The 23,288-nt window shown below is 41.1% G+C and overlaps 2 protein-coding genes across 6 annotated transcripts in view; one reads left to right on the top strand and one right to left on the bottom strand.

Moving 5' to 3' along the window:
- Positions 1–1,316: 1,316 nt before the first annotated feature.
- Positions 1,317–14,631, top strand: unkl (unk like zinc finger). 2 transcript variants are annotated; one of them, XM_031861905.1, is made up of 16 exons: positions 1,317–1,394; positions 2,019–2,228; positions 3,782–3,958; positions 4,240–4,373; positions 4,480–4,615; positions 4,706–4,823; positions 5,064–5,148; positions 5,641–5,798; positions 6,144–6,332; positions 7,097–7,147; positions 7,259–7,436; positions 7,522–7,611; positions 7,710–7,946; positions 8,386–8,573; positions 8,692–8,949; positions 9,109–14,631. In XM_031861905.1, exons 1-16 carry the CDS (start codon positions 1,330–1,332, stop codon positions 9,262–9,264), a joined length of 2,430 nt encoding a protein of 809 aa, XP_031717765.1. In that variant the 5' UTR covers positions 1,317–1,329; the 3' UTR covers positions 9,265–14,631. The 2 variants fall into 2 exon arrangements, with proteins under 2 accessions (XP_031717765.1, XP_031717764.1); XM_031861904.1 differs by lacking the exon at positions 6,144–6,332.
- Positions 14,632–14,767: 136 nt separating this feature from the next.
- Positions 14,768–23,288, bottom strand: part of LOC116391380 (uncharacterized) — a 9,391-nt gene continuing 870 nt past the window's right edge. Inside the window, exons 3-29 of one of the 4 annotated variants that reach the window (XM_031861899.1) lie at positions 23,094–23,213; positions 22,882–22,998; positions 22,666–22,762; positions 22,435–22,546; positions 22,119–22,361; positions 21,765–22,031; positions 21,544–21,685; positions 21,271–21,462; positions 21,042–21,182; positions 20,749–20,940; positions 20,546–20,653; positions 20,298–20,442; positions 19,878–20,145; positions 19,744–19,796; positions 19,414–19,568; positions 18,976–19,102; positions 18,384–18,767; positions 17,880–18,164; positions 17,698–17,742; positions 16,734–16,891; positions 16,469–16,637; positions 16,218–16,312; positions 16,046–16,139; positions 15,477–15,685; positions 15,292–15,377; positions 15,130–15,199; positions 14,768–14,980 (exon numbers count right to left, since the gene is read on the bottom strand). In XM_031861899.1, coding sequence (XP_031717759.1) covers positions 14,921–14,980; positions 15,130–15,199; positions 15,292–15,377; positions 15,477–15,685; positions 16,046–16,139; positions 16,218–16,312; positions 16,469–16,637; positions 16,734–16,891; positions 17,698–17,742; positions 17,880–18,164; positions 18,384–18,767; positions 18,976–19,102; positions 19,414–19,568; positions 19,744–19,796; positions 19,878–20,145; positions 20,298–20,442; positions 20,546–20,653; positions 20,749–20,940; positions 21,042–21,182; positions 21,271–21,462; positions 21,544–21,685; positions 21,765–22,031; positions 22,119–22,361; positions 22,435–22,546; positions 22,666–22,762; positions 22,882–22,998; positions 23,094–23,213 — 4,134 coding nt within the window. In that variant the 3' untranslated portion in view covers positions 14,768–14,920. Of the gene's footprint in view, positions 14,981–15,129; positions 15,200–15,291; positions 15,378–15,476; positions 15,686–16,045; positions 16,313–16,468; positions 16,638–16,733; positions 16,892–17,697; positions 17,743–17,879; positions 18,165–18,383; positions 18,768–18,975; positions 19,103–19,413; positions 19,569–19,743; positions 19,797–19,877; positions 20,146–20,297; positions 20,443–20,545; positions 20,654–20,748; positions 20,941–21,041; positions 21,183–21,270; positions 21,463–21,543; positions 21,686–21,764; positions 22,032–22,118; positions 22,362–22,434; positions 22,547–22,665; positions 22,763–22,881; positions 22,999–23,093; positions 23,214–23,288 lie in introns of all 4 variants that reach the window. The other 3 variants (XM_031861900.1, XM_031861897.1, XM_031861898.1) reach the window with 3 other exon arrangements.

The raw sequence follows: 23,288 nt of genomic DNA, 5'->3' as shown, positions 1-23,288 counted from the left end.
GAGGGGCATGTCAAAGTAATTACAACAGGACCGTCCAGGCTTTATGCATAATTATTAGGCAGTGCACTCGGTGGACCTCAGCAGCTGAATTATGAATTAGGCGTATAATTGCATTTGTAAATTAAAATCCCTTACAGGAAAAAAAGAGCTGAATAGAACAGATTAGCTTCCCAGATACAGAAGGGAAGAAAAAAAGATTGGAGTTTGACATGCTGCAGGCAGACCCCAAAAATTCCTTATATTGAACATTTAAGGCAATTGAAAAAAAACAAAAAATATTGTTTGCAGGAAAACTTAAAACACACATTTGTAAATTCACACTGGAGGCAGATGATGGTGTGTTCGAAATAAACTGAATTTATTGTAGTGTGTATACGCATCCAAAACATTTGCTCCTGCAAACACTTTACACTTTATCATATTAAACATAGAAATCAGAGTATAGTTTCTTTAAAATAACCTAGATCACACTTTATCTGTTGTTCTACAAAGACGTTAATGATTAACACACATTATGAAGCTCCACACATTGAAAACATGGGAGGCTTTTTACATCTCCCCCACCTCACACACCTTCACCTTCATTGGAGCTGTGACTTTCACAAGTGACGTGTTTAGACCTAGCCAAATGCAAAACAAAGTCATAGATTCTCAAATAGACTATTGAATATATAACTTATAAAATATTCTTTTTCAGTATTCACATATCTTATGTCATATATTTCAGTATTCACATATTTGTTGTTGTTTAAGCCACTGTTTCAACTCTGTGTTGAAAACTTAATTCTGGTGGTGCGGATTTCCATAATTGCAAGCCTTTTTCCTGAAGAAGATGATGGGGAAAAAAAAGTTTTGAGGGACATTGGTGCTATTTCATTATATTCAAGAACAGAGTTTATAATCTTAAATATGACTATTTTAGGCCAAAGAAGTTTTTTTTTATCCTCCAGCACTTTTCTGTAGATATTAGGCTGAAGAAAATGAAATAAATAGACTCTTCTCCTTTTTTTTTGGTGGCTCATTGAACACGATGATGGTGGGGAGGGCTGGGGGTTCACTGGTAGAAGAAATACTGATAAACTCAGTATTTTCAAATCCTGCTTTGAGGATCTTTGAAATAGGGGGGGGGGGGTAACAATGTTGTTGTTATTGTCATTATTTTAATTTCGTTCCCGCAGCAGGTGTAACAATAGAGTGAAAAATGTCACGGTCACATCTTTGCAGCGCCCCCTGCTTCAATGTTTGCAGAGTGCGCTGGCTTGCAGGCGGACGTGTACGCACGCGAGCAACAGATCTGAGCGCATGCGCAGTTCATTGTTTTGACTGAAAATGCCGTCGGTTTCGAAAACGGCGGCCAATGCGTCTCCTCAAACCGAGAAACCTACCCACTATACGTGAGTAAAGCTGCTGCGCAGAAACAACTAAATCGCTCGTTGTTAAAAGGGTTATTTGCAGTCGCGCGTGTTAGCATTTCTTGCATTCCTCAACTCTTGTGTGTGCGTTCAAAACATGGTGCTTTTCCAGGCATTGTGACTACCTAACGTCACTTAGCAAACAACGACTGCACGCGAACGACATCAACCCTAATGCAGGAAACACGGACATCTTAAAACACTTAATTCACAAGCCAGGCGTTAACGGAACCGTAAACAATTGTTTTACCGAGTTGGGACATTGTTTTAGTAATCCCTTGAATGTAAAACCGTCAACTTGGTTTGCTAAATGATTAGCCAGGAACTCGCTAACCAGTCTGCTTGTAAATAGCTCGGCCTTATTTTGAGTTCCCCCTTGCTACGCACATTTATAGACGTACGCTCGGGGACTTCCAGCCAACGTTAGGTCGGAATACTTGCGTAGTTTGCTCTGTGAATAGCAAGCTAACGTTAGTGACCCACAACACACAGTGGGCTACAACACGAGCCACATAACACGACAGCACGCTGTCTTTGAACTTTTCCTGGTGCAAACATTCATGTTAAAACGCGGCTCGTGATTCTACATGTTCCTTATTGTTTCAGATACTTAAAGGAGTTCAGGACAGAGCAGTGCCCGTTGTTCCTCCAGCACAAGTGTACGCAGCACAGACCGTTTACGTGCTTTCATTGGCACTTTCTCAACCAGCGGAGAAGACGTCCCATCAGAAGAAGAGACGGCACTTTTAACTACAGCCCCGACGTGTACTGCACCAAATACGACGAGACTACAGGCATCTGTCCAGATGGAGACGAGTAAGTCCCAGTTTCAGTCATAACATCCTCCAGCTTCATGGAAGGTGTGGTGGTGCAGCTGCTGACTACTGACTGATGTTTTGCTGCCATGTTTGGGATGAGGACTAGATTTATGAAATAAATCAGACTACTGCCACAAACATACATGTATATAAAGCAGGGGACATTTCATGAAGTAGAGAAGTGTTTATATGTCCTTTTAATGGCTTGGGGCTGAGGTGTGTCTTCATTTGGAGGCGTTGTGTGGATACAAGTAGTACTTCATTGTTTCATGTGACTGAAACAAACAGTGAGAAGCTGCAGCACTTTGTTATTGTCCGTAGACCAAGAAGGAGCTAACTGTTTTTTTAGGGGACTGAAAGCATGTGGTTTTATTATGTTAGTGTATTTTGAGGGAACACGCTGGAGAGATTACATCTCCCAGCTGGCCTGGGAACGCCTCGGGATCCCCCAGAATGAGCTGGAACATGTTGCCGGTAAGAGGGAGGTCTGGGTCGGCCTGCTTGACCTGCTGCCACCGCGACCCGACCCCGGATAAGCGGTGGAAAATGGATGGATGGATGGATTTTGAGGGAAATTCTCATATATTAAAAACTCTTTTACCAGCTTGCTGTACAGCAACACGAGCTCTGTTTAATGTAATATGTGCACATCAGCTGAGTTGAGGTTATAAAATGCCAGACTGATTATAAAAGCTAATTTAATGCAGGAGCTGTTTATTTTTGAATGAATTATTTATTTACCCATGAAAACATGGTTTCATAGGTAGTTGCTTTGTGAGCAGTGTTCATCATTGAGTATCTGAAAGGTGTGATGTTGCTCCAGATGTTGGCCGCATGTTAAAGATGCAAGATTGCACGGCCACTTCTTTGTGTTGTTGCATGTAGAGAACTAAATTTAACATTTCAGATTGGACTCACCCTTCATGTGACATGAGCTGCACCTCTTTGTCTTTGAGATGCGGCTGCTTGACAGCGTGTCTGGGAGCCCTCCAGCATTTCATTCACTGCTGGTGCTACTGTTATTTTAACATTTAGTGCCGGGCTTGTGGCTCTAGAGGAGTCGAGCGTTATCGTACGTGTTGACTAAAGTCTCAGAACCTAGATCCTCAGAAGGGGCGGCGGCCCCTCTGTGTGAATGGGAATTAAAAATGCCTTTTAATTGAGTCCCACATAGAAATAAGATTATTGAACTAATGGAAAATGAACGACTACTATTCCTCCTCTGCCAATGGCGGCTATTTTTGTATGACCTTAATGTGTTGCCATAGCAACTGTTGCTACTCAAGAAAGGAAAATTTGGTTTATTTAAGAGGCTTTTTGACCAAACATCTCCAGAGGCCCTGCACCCACAGCAGAGTCTTATTGTTGATTAAAAGTAGTGTGCAACTATATAAAGATCATGTGGTAAGTTTGTTTTGGACAGATTTGAGGTTTGGGTGCCACATTGTCTTCATTATTTTAATGGCATAACTCTTTTTTTTTTTTTTTTTCATTAAATTTTTATTTAGCTCGGCTAATTACATTTTTGACGTTGTGTCCTTGCCTCCTTAGCTGTCCTTATTTACACCGGACCACTGGCGACACGGAGCGCAAGTACCATCTACGCTATTACAAGACGGGCACTTGTATCCATGAGACGGACGCTCGGGGGCATTGTGTGAAGAATGGACTCCACTGTGCTTTCGCTCACGGGCCACATGATCTCCGACCTCCGGTCTATGATATCAGGTGACAAAGCAAACAGTGGGCTGAATGTAGAATTATTACCTTATCTTTCTAAGCTGTATTTTATGAATGAATTACATCACCCTCTCGTATGCTGTTCCACCTGCGTATACATAATGTATATATAGGGAGGGTATATGACAGATGGTCCAGTATACGGTGTCACAATGAACTTTAATGGTGATTTGTTATATATATATATATCTATATCTATATCTATATCTATATCTATCTATCTTTTTGCGGAACTGGAAATAGAGATAGCATTGTTTGTGTGTGCACAGAGAGATTCAAGCACAAGAAGCCCTTCAGAATGGACAGCTGGGATCTGGGGAAGGTATTCCTGATCTGCAGCCGGGCGTGTTAGCCAGCCAAGCTATGATTGAGAAAACTCTGACAGAAGACCCCCGGTGGCAAGGTGAGTATGCCTCACTTTGATGATAACGGGCTCATGCAATACCAACACACTTGCTAGTTTCCTTCAAAATGAATGCACATTAATACTTTGTGCCATTTTTTTGCAGATTCCAACTTTGTTTTAGCCAACTACAAAACAGACCAGTGTACTAAGCCCCCAAGACTATGCAGACAGGGCTACGCCTGCCCCCACTACCACAACAGTAGAGACCGAAGACGAAATCCCAGGAAGTTCAAATATCGGTAAGATATTACTCAGTTTAAGTTAGAATAACAAATTGTATGGAGCTGTGTAAATGTGATGGGTTAAGGGTTCTAACTCTATGACTTTAGGTCTACTCCGTGCCCTAATGTGAAACATGGGGATGAATGGGGCGAACCCTCAAAGTGTGACAGCGGAGACAGTTGCCAGTATTGTCACTCTCGCACTGAACAGCAGTTTCACCCAGAGGTAAGTGAGTTATGTTTCTCAGAAAAACTGACTACTTATCAAAAAAGCCAAAATACAGATAATGTGTAGTAATAGTTTTTGGCTGTAATCCTGCTGCAAGTTCAAGATATTAATTGATGTTTAATTATTCGGTTAATACTATATTGTAGCGTCATTGGTGGTTGACTAGTTTTTCTACAAACACACATCTTCACTTTGTATCTTATTTTCGTGTCTTTTGTTTTGTTTGTTTCTCTTAAGATCTACAAATCTACCAAATGCAATGATATGCGACAGACTGGGTACTGTCCCAGAGGACCGTTCTGTGCATTTGCACATGTAGAAAGTAAGTGAAAGTTCGTCTAAATACTGTTTCTGTACGAAAGTAGAGAATTACAAATCCGTGAGATTTGTAGTAAAGTGCATGCCCTTGTTGAGAAGAGCTTAGTTGTAACGTTAGTGCATCCAGCAGCAAAAGTGAACTGCAGACCCGCTGACTTGCAAAAACCCGCTGACCACAACATGCTGGACTGTTCTCAGAGCCCTGAAGCGATATCGCTCGTTTATTACAGGTTTATAAAATGAATTGCGCCAACTTCGACACTGCATGTCCTTGGGCCCTCAGCAATAAACCCACCAAGTGTGACGTAGATAAGATGAACACTTCTCTTTCAAAGGACACACACACACACACACACAGATTCTTTCATTATAGTCAGACGCACTATTTACCTTTTTAGATTGATTTAGTCACAAGATATTTTATTGGATGGCAGCTCTTTGCCACCTGGTTGTTTGCACACTATATGAATTGAATATGTATTTTTGATCCTTTCAGGGATTCCCTCTACAGAAGAGACCATGAGCTCATTGCTGACCGTGATGCAGTCCAGTTCCCAGTCCCAGCTGGGCTCCCAGCAGTATTCAGAGTGTCCCGTCAGTGAGTGGAACAGTGGAGGCAACTCCGCAGCCAGTAGCAATGGACAAGTAGGAAGTGTATGTTTCCTCTGTTGCTACGTCAGTGCTCAATAGAGAATGTATCCCAATCAACTGGTCCAAGGTGTTTGATTTACGTGTCGACATGTTGTTTACCGTGCTCTCATTTCGCTGTTGGTATGTTCTTTATACATTGATTTGTCATTGGTACCATTTCCTTTACTGTTTTACATTTCATGACTACGCTGTTTTAAAAGAACAGAGGCGATTTCTCATTGAAAGTGCTATTTAAGACTATATTTCATTCATTATTACATTCTCAATCTTAGAAAGATTCTCTAGTCCGTTCAGAATAATGCTTTTATTTTTTATCATTTTTTATTAAGATCATGTGCACTTTCTCAGGTTTCATGTTCTAATAGCTCAACTGTAACTCCAAGCTCAGGAAGCGACAGTTTGTTATCCCCAGTGGGATCCATCAGCAGGCCCAAATCCTTAACTAATACTAGTTTATGTTCAGAGTCCAGCACATCCAGCGTCTCCTCTCTGACGTCTAACTATCCTAGAGCTCCGGGCTTTGAACGAGAGTATCGGGTATACAGACTGCTCTCTTCAGCTTTAGGAAGAGTACAACTCACAGACACAGCGTAGGCCTTCACTGTCAATGTGTCGCTGTCATTCATTTTCCATTACTCTTTTGTTTATTTCTCATTCATGTCATTTTCATTTGAGACATTTCTCCATAAATTGCTTTGTTTTAGATGATTTCATGTGTTGGGTGTTCTTTACAAACAACTCAATCGTATCTTATCATGTGATGAGAGTATCCAGTAGTTTATACCTGGGTGACTGGCCAGCAAAATGCTCATTGTTGATATTCATAATTCATGTTGCATTTTGTTAATATTCTGAGAGGCTCCATCTTGCAATCATACTGCCTAAAATATAAGTTCACGATGCAAACACAGCCAGGAGTATTTGTACCTTTACACTAAGAAGCGTAGTTGCATGATGTTGCAGCCCACTCACAGTAAACGTGTCTGATTCTATCATCGTGGTTGAACTGGTTTTAAATCAATACTAGAGCTACAGGTGGCAGAAAGAGTCCAGTTATATGTTCAGTCAACACACCTCTGATTCAGGGGAAAGTTACAAGAAACAAGAACTACAAGTATTCAGCGCAGCTCCAGAGCGCGTCGTGATGTCACAGGTGGCTCCTCTGGGTAAAGTCAACAGTGGCTAAGGGCCAAAGGTCCACTTCATTTAGTTTTCTGCTGCATTAGCTTAAATATTAGATATTATGTAAAATGTAGTTTTGTCATTAAAAATGTGCTGTTTCTGTGTTTGAACACTTTTAGATTAAGAACAAGGGACAGATGGATCACAAGTTAATGGACCAAGAAAAACAGGTTTGTGCTTCAATGTGTTACTTTGTGGCGATAGATTGATGGTATTACATAATATATAATGCATTGATTTAATTGCAAATCAAACAAATGCCATTTGTGCTCTCCTTTTAGAAACAAAATACTGTATTCTCTGCGGTGAACCCTTTGGCATCAAGTTTTACCTCCAGCATAACATCCAGCTTGGCCTCTAGTATTGGCTCAGATAGTTCTTCACCCACCACCTTATCAACCATGAATGCAAAAGCCACTCCTTTCTATCCGGGGAGCAACACAGTGGAGTCCGTCATAGGTATGTCAAGTCGACTAACGGGATCGAGCTCGCACTGTGTATTCTGTGGTAAGATGACCGCTGGATGTATTTTGTTCTCCCTCAGGATCCGCTTTGGACCTCAACTTCAGTGACATTAATGTTGCATCTCTTGATAAGGAGTTAGAGGAGCAAGACAACAGCGTGGGACTGGCAAGTAAGGACACCTAGTTTGTTATCGTACTTTCAGTGGTTCGAGCAGTCGATCCCAAATGGTCTCACCGTAGTTTGCTTGTCATTACTTTGTCCCCACAGATCAAAGGGTGCTCGTTGGCTCCGCCCCCGTCAACATTCCTGGCTCCCTGGCTCGATCGTCCTCGTTTAATTCCTCGTCGTCGCTCTCCACCTCCCCGCTGAGCTCCCTCTCCCAGTCTCTGTCGCAGTCCCTGCTGTCTGCCACGTTATCGCAGCAGAATCAACCTTCGAACATGTTAGCCAAGCTAGAGCATGGCCTTCTGGGAACCCCCACCTCCTCTTCCCAGAATTCTTTGGGTAAGCTGATAGCATCAGGCGGTTTGTGATAAGTGAGTTGGAACGCATTTGACTTCAGGTTTGAGTCTCAAAGTCTTATATGTCAATGAAAGTAGTTTAAGATTCTTCTAGATTTACTGCACCACTACTCTGTTATAGTCCTATAGTTTTAGCAAAGTATTGAGCACTTCCATCAACTTTACCTAAATGTGTGATCTAGTTCCATGTGCAGAATAGACTGAGAGGTACTGAGAGTTTAATTGAAACAGTATTTTACCCCATGAAGCAACAAGAAAGATTCACTTCTCAAAGCTAAATCACTTCTATAAAAACCATCAGTTCAGGATGGATTGAAATAGTTTGAATTATCAGAGAGCTCTGAATTATTTTAAACTTTTCATCCCCAACTAACAATTCATTTGATGCTTGCTCTTGTGATTGTGACTCATCCCTCCCCTAGGCTTGAATGGAGGGGCGAGCAGCATTTGGGACTTTGTGAGTGGCAGCTTTTCACCGAGTCCATCTCCAGTTTTCAGCAGCCTAACCTCCGGAACCAGCAGTGCGGATCTAGCCCGCCTCTTCAGAGACCTGGACGAGGCCAAGAGGAAGATCAAACAATGGGAGGAGGCCTGGCATCAGGTCAAACAAGTCAGTGTTCTAAATGCGCTCCCATTGCATTACATATCGTATTTAGTATCGGAATGATTTCCCTTTTCATCGGTGGCAAGTTTTCTTCTTCTAATCCCAAGACTCCACTTTGTTCCAGGCCTGTGAAGCTTGCCAGAAAGACGCTCGCGAAGCAAAGGAACAAGCGAAAACGTCCGAGGCCGAGCGGCAGCTGGCAGAACAGAAACGGGAGGAAACGGAGCGCAAGCTGAAAGAGCTCCAAGGGGACTTTGATGTGCTTTGTCGCACCCCTGGAACACCCCTTCTTCGTAGCTATAGAGAGCTGGACAAGCTCCCCCTGTCAAAGCTTCACTCCATCCAGAGTCAGCTGCGTAATGACCTAGACCTTATAGACGGGGTAAGACAGACTAGATCACACACAGATTTTCGTTTGTAGCCTCTAGTTTTCTCATTGAGATCTACGTTCTTTTGTCATCAAGCATGCTCATTTGAAAAGTCTGCATGGATTGTATTTCCCTTAGTTGCAGCTGATATTCATTCTTTTCTTTCCCAACAGGTAATATATCAGCTTCAGTCAAAGAAATGTATAGTTTGCCAAAAGCATGATCGCTGCATTGTTCTGCAGCCTTGCCAACATTATGTACTATGTGAGAACTGTGCACCGAGTAAAACCGAGTGTCCCTATTGCAGAGCAAAGATAATGAAGTGGTGATGTACAATTACTCGAGGTACTATTTAAAGATTTAGCCCTTTGAAAAACTACTAATAGATATTCCATTTTCTAAATAGCAATGTCTGTTTCGTACAGTGATTGAATTGATTTAGAACACGATGGTGTTTGACTGAGAAAGCAAGTAGTATTATGAATCAGACTGTGTACAGGGGGTTTAATCATTATAGTTTTTGCTCATTTTATGCGCACATTAACATCGCTCAACCCGATAGCTTTCTGAATGGAAAGCCACGCACTCAAATTAGAATATTAAATGAACTCGCTGTGCCCTTTCCTCCAATCATCAGTCTCTCTAGAGGACGTGTGTCTTGTGTCCAGAGATCTATATTTTGTATATTTGTCAGCAGTATGTTTTGGCTGATATGCATTGCCAACCGGATATATTGCTCTTACAGTAAATAGAAAAGTACAGTTTAAAAATAAAATTGCAAACGGGATTGATAAACATACTCGGAGACATTGAGTGTAAGTTTGTATTTCTTCTCTCGTGTTAATGGACTGAGGAAATGTGTATTTAAAAAAAGATTTTAATAGATCTGTTACATCAGATTATTGTATTTGAAGAAAGAGAACTTACTCACTGTAACTTTAATATTCTATCTCTAGTTTTAAAATTAGGTATAAAACAACTCCTGTGTCTTTCTCATACTGTAAGTCTTACGGTCATTTTTCACTTTCAGATGCAAAGAATCAACATACTGCCAGGAAATGTAGAGTTCACTCACTCAACAGCTCCACTGGTGTTAAACATAAAATGGGCAAAAGTCAAAGCAGATTTTTCGTTCGTTTAAAGAGGAATACAATAAATCAAAGAATTCACTCGGGAGCTTTGGGGAGCAAATCCAGAAACTAGATATCCAAGAACCTGAATGTGACTGATGCTTAATTAGGAAGTCATATTTTAGTTCTGACCTCATCGGTCTGAAATTCCAGAAAAGAAATGTGTGCGCTCATACCATTTACAGAGCGTGTGGAACGGGTCGCTTTGTGCTAGAACACTTGGAAGCTCCATGCTCTGAGGAATTAATACTTAATACACACTTGCATTCACAACTATGAGGACTAATTGATGAAAAAACGAAATCTTTGGCCAGAGTATTGTCCAACTCTAGAGACTGAATATGCAGATTTGTAAAATGTTTCACATCCAACAAGGTGTCTGTCATCACATTAACCAAGGAAACGACAACACACACGACCCGTCTTTGTGTTCCTCTTTAAATAAAGCCATGTTTTCATAAACATCTTTTTAAATGCAGCCAGTCAAGCATCATTAAGTTTGATTTGTTATGGAAGCACTTTGTTGACCTGGGACTTTATTAAAGGGTATATAGACATTTGCTTTAAGCTGCTTTGTAGGTATTCTTTTGAGTTTCTTTTGTAGATTTATATTTTCTATATAAGCTAATGTCTGAAGCTTTTGTGTGTACTGTGAAACATCATTTGGATATTTCATGTTTGTAAATCATAGCATGGTTCTAGATATTCAGATTTCATAGAAAAGTACGTAATGGTTTCTACTTTCATAGCTAGATTTATAAAACTTCAATCAAATAAGTGCAAATTTAAAATGTATTTTAGGCATAACCAGCAGCTGTAATACCAGTAAGGCACATGCTACATGTTAAGGCTGTAATTCAATCAGTTGGGTTGTTTTGTAGAGATCTATAGAGCTTAGCCTATTAGAAGAGCATGTATTGTATTTGCTAAAAGCCTGAGGTGGTGATTTTTGTAGGAATCTAGTCTCTTGACCGTGTCTAGAACATATCGGCCTCTAACTCTAAAGTGCCTTGCCTTAGTTAAAAAGGTCATGTGTTGAGTTTTCAGAGCGAACCACAAGTAGTCGAAGCTTGTGCACAGCGTGTCTGGTTTGACTTTGCAGAAACGGTGACATGTGTATGACTAGATACATGTATGTCTAAATATATGCCGGAGTATTTGGCCCAATCTGATGAAGTTTTTCTGCAGAAGATAACTGAAAACGAAAGCTCGTCAGCGCCCGTGTCCTCCCCTCCAACGACCCGCCCGCTCACTCCGTGGTCGTGGTGCTCTTTCGGTGCAGCTTCAGTCTTTGAAATTAGGTTTTTACAATTCAATGTTTGGGAGTATGCAAACAGGACAGATTGTATATTAACATATACAAATGCTTTTTAGACCGTTTTAGTCACTTTCATTTGTTTGTGTAATGATTCTGCAGTGAATGAAGAAGTCCGGAGTTGACTTGTAGATTGGACAGGACTTGTGCTTGGCTTCCTCTAATTGAAATGACCTTCTACTGTGTTAAAAAGAACTTTGTATTCCTTCAATTCAATAGAACATCATGTATCTCCAGGTACACTTTTTGCTACTTCTAAATATGGGAAAATGCATTGTTTACATTCATATAAATGACAATGAAGCAACTCAGAGGACAATAATCCAGAACGGTTATGGTATTTCAGCATTTATATGATTTGTGACTTGATTATATTGCAGCACAAAAGGCAGGCTTAGCCTACTTCTGGTATTGCATGTTATGCGATATATTAACCAGCTTCAAAAAACAACAGAAAAAAGGAGGAAAACGTTTGCACTGTGTCACACTGCCAGGATATTTGTGTAGACTTATTATTAGTGTAGTAAAGGCTTAATAACTTCTGCGAGCTTCGCTGCTGCTGGAAAAGATATTAATGTAGCTTCTTGTTATACATTTAGATGTTTGAATGTTGTGCATCCACAGCTCAGATTTCCAAAACTATGAAATATTCTCTTCTGCATCGACTTTAACTAAATTGTACTTGATCGAAGTATTGATTTGTAAATCTGAGTCAAAGGTTCAGTACTTTTGTATATCGCTGAGGATGATGTCACAGACCTTTTTAACATTGAGCGAAGGTGAACGTACATTTGTTGGGTTTCTGTCCCCCGGTGTACGCTAGAGCTAGTTTCACTCTGTACTCTGGTTGATGTGAAGCCAACCTAACTAATGATGTCTAGCGAGGGAATCTAAAAAACAACCAAAGTGGTGTTCTGAGGAGAAGATTTACCCGTGAACAGAATTCAAATATTTCCTCCGGTATGATTGGACAGATCAGCCTGTAGTTGTGAACAGCGCTGGTCTGATCCACAGTTTAAACGGCAGAGCACCAAGGCCATCCGGATGAAACTGAGACAGCATAGTGAGGGGCAGGAATTCTGTTTTTGGACGGATTTTTTGCTTCAATATTCTATTCAGTAAGACATATTTCCTCGTATTGAGTAAACAACAGGACTATGCCAATGGCTTTTGCTTACATTAATGGACTTGAGCCCATTGTTTTGCAGTTTTACCAAAGACTTGAACTGTTCTTTCTTTTTTGCTACATTTCATCATTTGTTTTGTTTCAGTAATAAACCTAAATTGATTTAAAACAGTAATCACCTAGTACCTTAAATAGATAATGTTCATTAACAGCAATTAATGGCATCTTTTTTCTATCTTAAGTTAGCGATAGTGAGTTGATACAGAAATGGTTAACAATGCATCCATGGGTCACATCCTTACACAATGTGTATTTGTAAATTAGTTTTTGTGTTAAGTATACATTGACGTCTATGGCAGGTTTGTGTGATACTGGCTGTGAGGATTCAGTGTCGGTATAAAAGTCGTCTACAGTGAAGGAATGTCAAAGGTCAAATATACACCTTTGTTTGACTACATAATCGCTTTGGACTTGGATGGTTATGCATTATATGCTGTTATGATCGGCCTGCGGTGACTGTAAGGGGCTTTCTTTCTATCTGACTCTTTGTTTTCTATTTCTTGAAGCAGTGGTCCAAATTAGTTTTTGTTTCTGTAAAATGACGGGAGAGGTGGTGATTGTGAGAAACGATAATGGCAGATACAGACGTAATTAAAAGTGAGTTGTTATTCGTAATTTGTTGTTGGTCTCTCAAGTGGTCTACTTTCCCCAATTTCAAAAAAAAAAAAAAAAAAAGATATAAAAAAGTCACTTGATAAGCACAGCTTTCATTTCTTGAGATTTGTTGAATTGAGCTACATTTTCAAGTACATCGGTGCCTTTAATGATTACATCATTTTGATCGGTATGAAGAGAATACGTCTCCGAGACAGTGGTTGCTCTCAGTAAGATGGCAAAATATGACATGCTTAATTAGAATTTAAAATTCCAGTGCCTTAGAATATTTGTGTGGACCACAATGCGATCGCTAAATGAGCCTCTAGATTAAGGCCACTTGAGCTGAAAGGAAAAAGGCTGATCTAATGAGATTTGCTTCACCAGTTCCAAAGGAGGACACAAAGGTTAGAAACGACTGCTGGTCATCTGTCTCGGTCTGTATTTGCCATACAATTATACAAAAGAACAAAAAGAACAGCAATACTTAACCATCGAATACACAATTTTGATCTCAATAAGTCATTTGGCACCAAAAACTCAATTGTAAGGAAAAGCACCAAATAGGGACTCTTGTAAATGAACTGAACTAGATGTGTCATTGCGCTCTGCTTTGGAATAGTTTCATCTATTTTGCATTATTGTTAGTTGTTGTGTTGTCTTTTTGTTTTTAATATTATGAAAATGGAGCCTGAAAATTTATGCAATCTTGTACATGTATATGATGTATGGAGCTTTTCAAATTAAGTAAAATACGAGCACAGCAGGTGTTGTCAAAAGTAAATGATCTGAATGTGGAAGCAATTGTTCCACACTCTTTAGAAAATGTCAGTAGAAATGTTATTCTAACATCGAAGCCCTGAAATATTGAATGTATTGTTCTAAATTAGATATTAAATTAACAGGTCACTGGATATTATGGAGCTCAGTTAATTCATTATGATGTAGCATCTAGTTGCGAATTACTATTCAATAAAATGTATTAGTACTAAAACAAATGCAAGTTTTCAAATATCTATTTGTCAGCATAATGAGGAAATTGAGTAAAGAAATGTATTTTTCTCAGTGTGATGCAGAGATTTAATAGATGATGTGTTAAATCTGAGGAAACTGCATTTCATGGCTTGATTTACTTAATGTCCGTGGGTTTAGACATTATTTATAGATTAAACAATATGTCCCTTACTTTGTGACGAGCTGTATGGATATGTAGAATTCTCTACTGATAACTGTAGAATGATTCTGTTGGTATATCGATATGTTTTGTGTTGTAAACACAGAAATAGGTGCAAGTCTTAGAATACTAGATTTTTCTTTTCTACATTGAGCATTGTGTACAGAATATCTTCTGTAATGCATTACTAGTTTGTTAACACTTGTTCAATTGTTACACTACAGTTATGCAATGGTTTACAGAGTTCACAAAATTATTTTTATCATCTTGAGTATTAAAATAATTTTTCATCTGAAATGTGTGAATACTTTTTTGTCTCAAACACAAATTACAGAAGAAAAAAAAAAAAGAATCTGAAAATCGAACTAAACAATCTGAAATGCTGCTTGTGCATTAAACAGGAAGTGGACACCAGAGAAGGCAAGAGGTGCTTTTTAACTTTATTACATTACAGTCGCTTGTAAACATATTTATATTATCTAAAACAAGTCTGTCCTGAGCAGTTGAATTGTAAAATACATTTTTCAAAACAGACATAAAAATGCCAACTAACACCATTACCTTTGGCATGCTTGTATTTGTGCACCTATTTGAACTTTATGGCAGGAGACGAGGCCTCAAATAGGTAGCATATCAGCTGCTGGGCCTGCAGGAGAGAAAAACAAAAATGAGTTCAAAGGTGACTTGTTGTCAGACAAAACAATATTTCATGACAATACAACAAATCCTAACGTAGCATTACACCTGGTTGGTTAACAGAGCAGCTGACGAATGAATGATATATTCATAATTTACCTCTTTCTGGCACTCTGGGTAGACTATCATTTCCCCCACTTTTTCTAGTTCTGGCCTCTCCTTGTAGATACTAGTGTGACAATGAAAGGGACGAGTTATTTATAAATACATATTCTACATGTATGCGCATAAGTAGAAGTTTTAAGTTTTCTTTTTCCTTACCTTCTAAGAATCAAGTTAAAGCCGCTCACAACCGCTTTACCTTGCAGCGCCATGATGAGACAGGGAGCCGAGTAAAGGTGAGCCATCTTTTAATGAAACGAGAGACGAGGGAAGACCAACCGTTGAGTGCACGTTTATAAGAAAGTAGGCCCTAAAGCAACTTACTACCAAGCCAACCTTCTCACCCTTTCGTTCCCTCTTGATGACACTTCCAGTGTCTCAGCGATATATTTCCTCTCCTCATTATCCAGTATGCTCATCCTACCTGCCACCAGATGGCAGCCTGACCTCAGCAGCTGCTCAAGCATTGCCAGCTGGGATGGCACTCGGCTGAGAGGTGGAGCATTCAAGGGTAAGAGCAGACAGGTTGTCTGCCAGAGAGCACTGTGTATCCCTGGTACCAATAAACAAGCAAAACTTTGTTTACAAAGGTCATCTGGAACAGAGTCATATTTCAACATCATTCCAGAGGAGTCCCTGCCAAAGTCACAATAAATGATTAAATAATTCAAAAGCAGCCATTTTGCTTTGATAGATAAGTGAACCATGAGATCTTCAATGCTTTGACTTTAAAGTGAGATCAGTGGAGCGACAATAGTCAGGAAAACATGAATACCTGAGTACACCACTAATGCAACCTGAATATAGGGCATAGCCTAGCTCTGCAGACTTTACAGAGCATTTCTCTTAGTACAAGTTATCAATACATAGAATTGTCTGTTCATCAAAATAAAACCAGACAAGCAGTCCAAACCTCTATTTGGTCCTGATGCCCCTGAAGGGGAAGCCGATGTGCAGCTCTGTTGACGCTCCACAGAGACTAAAGGGTCTGAGCGCACGCTGAGTATCTGAAAGAAGGAAGCGAGCACAAACGCAGAATGTTTGTCTTTTATCAGTCGTAAGTGAAATGCGTGTGATAGGCATACCTGCTCCCGTCTCATTGTGCTGGTCTCGGTGCAGCACAGCCCCTCTGGAAAAAACCTCCTCACATCCTGAATCGCTTTCTGATATGATCCTGATGCTATGAAATTGGTTACAGACCTTTTAGCCATACAGTAAAACGAGGCAAGTTGAAGGCAATTCGAAGTGCTTTACATAATACACCGGTACTGTTGCACACATAGCAATCCAGTTCTTAAATGTGTACCAGTATGCACTAGCAGTACAGGGCACTGACCATAAATGCCATTGTATGAATGAGCCATGCCATGATAGGTCCACAGCGACGAGTCGTCTCGGTCCAGCACATCCAGCAGCCTACTTACAGCATTTTCCCCCTGGAGGCAGAGAGCCAATGAGGAGCCAGAGCACAAGTACTCCACATGGGCCTCCAAGTCTGAGGGGTCCTGCACACAGAGGTTAACACTTTATGAATCATCAAGGCCTACGTTTTTGTATGAATGGAAAGCTTGTTTTTCAGAGAGATAATCATCGTCAGTTACACTTTCTGCAGGCAGCAGTGAGTGGGCGGTGCTTTTGTCCAGGATCACTACATGCAGGCCCACCATTGTGAGGCCACACAGCTGGAGTTCGCAGGCTATTTTAGCCAGCGTGTGATTCCAGATTGTTGGCTTGAACAGGCACACAGTGATCTGTGGATCTGAACAGAATCCGTGATGAATGTTCAAAAGTCCTGTCATGGCTTCCCGCACTTACACATTATACAACACAACTCTGTCTGAAAGATGTATCTCTTGATTATCACATCAACGTGTAACAGAATTCACAGAAACTGTAACTTAGATAGTAAGACATTAATATGATAATATAGTACAATAAGTCGTTATCGACTTATTGTACGGTGTATGGTACGGTGTACGGTGAACTTGATCATTTTTGCTGACCTCAATATTGTGTTACATGCTTGTCTGTTTGCACACGAATGTCCCCAACATCCTACCCAATGTGATGCCAGAGTAAACAGCAACTTTTTCCTGACCATTATAAGAATTGAGCATTGTGCAGACATTGCACATTTTTGATTACAGAGCCAGAGAGTCTTTTTTGGTTGTATTTGAATGTTTTATTTATTTCACATTTTAATGTCAAATGAATATTCCTATGAATTAACAGTTCATTGCTCTTTGAAAGGGTGTACTTGCATTATTATGCTATCATAATATCATTATATCAGTGGCACAAAATGCTCTTAAAATTACAACATCGTTTATCGCAATTATTTCTGGGAAAATATATTGCCCAACAAAAGTAGTTATCCCGGCAGGCCGACCTTTGAGAGAAAACTGTGTGCACGCAGAGTCAGAGAGTTTAATTCCACAGATTTATACAACTAAAAAAATGTAATTGTGCTGTAGTTGAGTTGTTGTTAGAAATCTACTTTTAGACATCACTATATCAATGGTTGTTGTAAATATTATTCAAGATGTTTTCCTTTTTTACACAAACCTTTTGTACTGCAGTTTTGCGGAGGAAACCTCACAACGCTGTGGTCTGTAGTGGACAGAAGTGGGGGGATGAGACTTTTCCTGGCGTATTAGAGACTATTATTTTTCTTTATATAACTCAAAAGACTCGATTTTAGACTTGGTATCTGATTGCATGTTGTATACAGCACTCAACAAACCTACCAGGAATCATCTCATGCTCAAAGAAGAAGAGGGAGGCTTGTCTGAAAGCCACTTCAGGTGTGGGTGACATCAGGACACTGAGGTTACCGGGGTCATCTTGCGGTAAGAGTTTCCTCAGTGAAGCCACAGCATCCACACGTTTAAGAGCACACACTAGGGCAGGAGATGGCATCAGTCTGTCCACGCTGTCTTGACAGAGCTGCTGCCCCACCTCGTATGGATTCAGCTCCTGAGCCTGAAGTCGAGTCAACGCAGGCAGCCACTTCAGGCCAAGCAGCTTGAATCCTGTATGTTGTAAATCACCTTTATCATCAACATTACAACCATTGAAAAATAAGGTGGGGGGGGGTATTCTAAATAAATAATTCACTCACATACTCGCTACTCTGTTCATTCATTAAACTGTGTAGGCTGCTATGTGTATTTGACAGTGGATTTTGTTTGTTCTGCCCACTCCCATTTCAAAACGCAGGACAAGCTGTGCTACAGTTGAACTTCGCCCACCTTCTGGCTCCTCTGTCAGCACTCTGTGTAGGAGGCTCAGGCCCTGTCTCATGTCCTTTCCACAGAAGGTCAAAATCGCCACCTGCTCCATGTCGGAGTTGGATGAACACTTCTGATGTGACAGAATCACACTGGAGGGATCTGGCACTGCCCACATACACTGAACTAAAAGACAAATATACAGAAGAAACGTAAAGGGAAACAGCAGAGGAGCATCTGCTACTTTACTGATGCGGAACACACGGTGCTTACCAAAGACACGGTACACGTAGCTGCTGTAAGGCACAGTGTGGAAACAGAAGCTTGGCTCTACTGTCTGAACTCCATCAACTCTGGACTGGATGCAACCCAGAAGCTGTTGTGCCTTAAATTCTCTCATTAGAGCTGAAACAACATAGTAACTACAAGGTGATTTTATTGGAAACGTGCTGACTTTTCACATTATTAAACCTAAAATGTACAGAAGCCCTAAGAGGCAAGTGAAGAAAAACATCTAGTTATCCATTTTCAAGTCTGATCTAAAGTGTTTACTTTTGATATCATTTATTGAGATGAATTATGCTCTAGATATAATATGTGATGGAATTCAGACCTGCTGGCAGACTAACACCGTGGTGCACTGCATTTTCTTTCCTCAGTAACAACAGCAGACAGTGAGAGGGCAGCTCCAGCTGACCCTGATCTGGGGTCACAGTCTGTGGGCTGCAGAACACGCGAGCCTAGAGGAAATATACACAGGCTTCAACACTTTGACAAAAAACACAGAAGTAACATTTGGTGCATTTGGGGTAAAGATTACAATTGCAGCTAAATGTTCCATTACGATAGAAATGTCATTGCTCTAAGTCCGTACAACCAAAATCCCTTTTCCCCTTCACCTCTACAATGTCTCCAGTAAATAGTGAAATTCCCTACAAAGCAAATACTTGACATTTGACTGAGTCATGAGGCTCAGTAAAATCGTATCCTTCTATTCTACACACTGTTCTTCTGAAGGTCTGAAGTCTGAATGAGTAGATTGTAGTTCTACCTGCTGGTTGGAGAGTCCAAGGACCGCAGCTGCGTTGCTCTGAAGCTGTGGCCTCTGCAGCCCCCACAGTCTGAAGCCTCTGCGTTCACAAACAGACAGCACTTGGCCGTAACAACATGGAGGCACGGCAGGCGACACCACCAGGAGTAAGTCAGCTATGCGGGGGGAGAGAAGGATTAGTGGCTCCACTCATGTAAAAAAAAAATGTATTATCCTTGCTGCAAACAAAAGTTCCTGCAGGATAGTAAAGATGAAAGTTGAAAATGAAATGTGGGCAGATGGCAGTTTCCCCCCTTTTGACAGTTGTGGCTCCTTGTTGAGTTACAGTACCTTTCGTTGTAGCACACAGAAAGACTCCTCTTCTGTCATTCGAAGGAACAACTCTACAAAAAGTAGACGGTGACTGATTACAACAGTTTTAGAATCAGTTTTTCACACAATCTAATGACATTTTGACAACAAACCTATTCAGAAGCCGGTTGTGAGTGTGTGCACTTTGTCCTCCGACTCTTCCTGAAAACCACAAGCACAGCTCCCTGTGGGCCTGGCTGGCCAGTCGAGAGGAGAAGAAAAGAGGAGGCTCGAGAGGTGTGCGATCTGTCTCTCTGGGCATCAGAGGATCTAACGAACTAGTTAGATCTTTCAACACTGAGTGGGCATGAAGGCCCCGCACAGCAAGGGCAAGAACAGGCTGGCAGGTCTCATCAGTTCTCTGGATAACTGGTACAGCACCTATGAGTCAGGGGGGAGACAATTTAACTTCAATGAAGACACTGACAAAGGACCTATAGGACACAGTTGGAACCAGGATGCACACCAGACCAATGAGCCAGATGGAGAGTTATTGGGTATTTTATGACCAGACGGCTTTAGTCATGTCTTACCAGCACTGTCACTCAGGAACCCCTGTGGTGGATAAAGGAGCCGCAGACCACACACATCGAGCCCCGAGTCGAGAACAAGTTGGAGGGTGTAGTGTGTTATGACAGGATGTAGGATGAAAGCTTTGCACCCCAGAGCGACCGATACCTGTAACAAAAATAAGAGCGACATATATTTATTTAGCCTTCACTACCTCTGATTCAGTGCTTCTTAGGATCAAAAGACAGACGCTGTTGAGGGACATGCTCACTTCTGTGTGCAGCTCTTGTGTGGTCTCTTTCCCCTTACAACCATGCTCCTGAGTCTCCACAGTCTGCCAGTAAAAGCCTGGACTGAGACCAAATGTCCTATCTATAACCTGAAACACAAAGACAAGGGAGCAGAATACAGTCAACAGAATGCAAGATATGTGCTTGAAAAAGATATTGAATCACACTCTCTGAAGCACATCACCTTTTTGTTGGAGGTGGTGGAGATGAAACAATCTAAACAGGAAGAGGGCAGATGGATGGGTGAGGCATAGGCTTGTTGGTCCAGCAAGTTTCTGAGCTGAGGCAGCCAGCTGGCGATTAGAGTGAGCGAGGTCTCAGTGAGGAACCTGCAGACATGGTTGTAGAAAGGTGTGTGGATGTCTTTGTCCCTTTTCTACAAAACAAACAAAAAAGAGGAACAGCATCAGCACAGCTAATATAAAGCCTACAGAGTATGTGTGTTTCTTTTGTTTTGTTGCTTTTTTTGCTGTTCACCCTTGGTGTATAGGAGTGACGAGCCACAACTAAGACGTGCAAAGCCAGTCCGTCCTCTGTCCACAGCTGCTGGAGTCCTGCAACCCAGAATGGGACCTTTGCACCAACCTCGTCTTCCTCATGACGTGGCTCAGGGCCAACCTAATACACGTACACAAGCGACCCTTACATGGTGAAACTCAGCTTTACAATAACAAACCATAGGAGAGAGAAGCTGCTGCTCACTAACCAAAGACAGAAACCAAGCCACTAAAGTGTTGTAGATGTCTGATTTGGTTGCCGCTGAATTCAGATGTTTTCTCGTCCTGTGAGATCTGGATCCAACCACGCCAGGACTGGAGAGGTCTACAGTTAGTAGCATATGTCTCTCACTTTCAATATCTGCTGGTAGTGTGCTGATGGACTGTAGATGAGATGCTTCCTGAAAAACAAGTCATAATACTGTCTGTAAGTTTTGGCCTTTTTTCTAGGTAATGTACATTTTGAGTTCTGTGTCACTTACAAAATCATAAAGAACATCAGTCCTTTCAGCAGCTGGCTGCTTCTGATTGACAGATTTGGGTGGACGATGAATTTCCAGTTGCTTAAGAATCTGCTGTTGTTCATGTTGATATGTCTGCTTAACTCGTGCTCTCTGGTGGTCACTATCAAAAACATTGTCACGGTTAAAATATATCTGTTTATCCTCGATGATGTGCTGAATGAATGAAGACCAAGGCATACCTCTGCTGCTTTGGTTGTTTGGTTGTTCTTTGCTGAGTTGTTGGTGGGCTTTTCATTTTGGGGTTTCTGTATTCAACCTGTACATGAGAAGATTGTCTGCCTCCCCACAGATTGTGTGACTCAGCCTGGGGTAGCTTCTCGTTCAGTTTCTCTGGAACATTCTCTGGCACTGAATATGTAGGGTCTGCATATTCATTCGGATATCCATTTCCATTTCTGTTCATCTCCCTGATTTTCTGAAGCAGCATACTCTTTCCAGTCACTTCCCTGGAAGCAGAGACATGACAATATGATTTGAAACAAAATGTGCTGGACTGAAGCGTGACAAATGTTTCTAATGCAGGATATATTTACCTGTCCCCGTTCCGTGATCCAGCATGCACTTTAAGATTGAGTTTCTTTGCAGGTGGTGTTTCCTGGTGATTGTTGCGTTTGGCTGCTGACTTGGACTCTGATGAAAGATTTAGGGATGTTCTTGGTGGTTGTTTTGAAGAATCAGGGCAACGCAGGTCAATGTAGACAGTGGGACATTCCTGCTGGCTCAGCTGCAGCTCGTCTTCCGACCTCCCCGATGATTTTTTCCACACATTGTTATGTCTGCGTGAAACAGGTGATTATTATCATTATCTTACAAGTCTGGTCACAGAACATGAGCAGTGATGAGACTTACCTGATGTGGTTTGGACTTTTCACAGGCTCGGACACAGACTTGGTTGACTGGCTGTTACAGAAAGCAACTAGTCTCTCCATTATATTTCCCTTGGATCTGTCCTTGGCACCTTCTATGATTAAATCATTAAGGTTAATTGATCATGTCAATTAAATACATAACCCCCCATAATCCTCCATAAACCCTTCATTATTTGCTATAGCAACAGGTGTGTGTGAAATAATGACTTACCTGCTTTTGTTTTCAAAGGTTCAACTGACGCATATTGTTGCAGAGGTAGCCCGTCCAGATTTTTGAGAACATCATCCAAATCCCACTGGTCAAGCCTCTGAATGTTAATGTGTAACAAAACCAGTATTTAGGAAGCTTTAACACCGAGAGATTATTGACCTGCATTAACCACAATCATGAGATTATCCTTAAACCTTTGTACTTTGCCAAACTCACTGCAAATGAGAGAAGGGGAAAACCCCCATCAACTGTTGTGTTGTCGACATTTGGTGTTACAGAGGCATCTGGCTTGGCTCTGTTCAACTGCACAATACCTCTCTCACAAGCATCTGCCTTTAATGGTGGAACAGGAAAGGAAAGGATGCGTCTGTAGTGAATGCCATGATACACTGGTGTGAACACTGTGGCTACAGATCAATACACCCTACCTCAACATCAGCATCAGAGTGCTGTGTATCAGTTACAGTAGTGCCTTCCACATGTTCATCATCATCCAACTGCCCACTCTCTTCTGACCAGCAGGTCTGAGCTACAGGTTTCAACAGCTCCTGATTGAGAAAACACACACACACGCACAGAGAGAGAGAGAGAGAGAGAGAGAGAGAGAGAGAGAGAGAGAGAGA

Source organism: Anarrhichthys ocellatus, unplaced genomic scaffold, assembly GCF_004355925.1.
Source record: "Anarrhichthys ocellatus isolate YVR2014 unplaced genomic scaffold, GSC_Weel_1.0 scaffold26, whole genome shotgun sequence".
Lineage (NCBI taxonomy): Eukaryota > Metazoa > Chordata > Actinopteri > Perciformes > Anarhichadidae > Anarrhichthys > Anarrhichthys ocellatus.
This window is presented reverse-complemented; position numbering and strand designations above follow the sequence as displayed.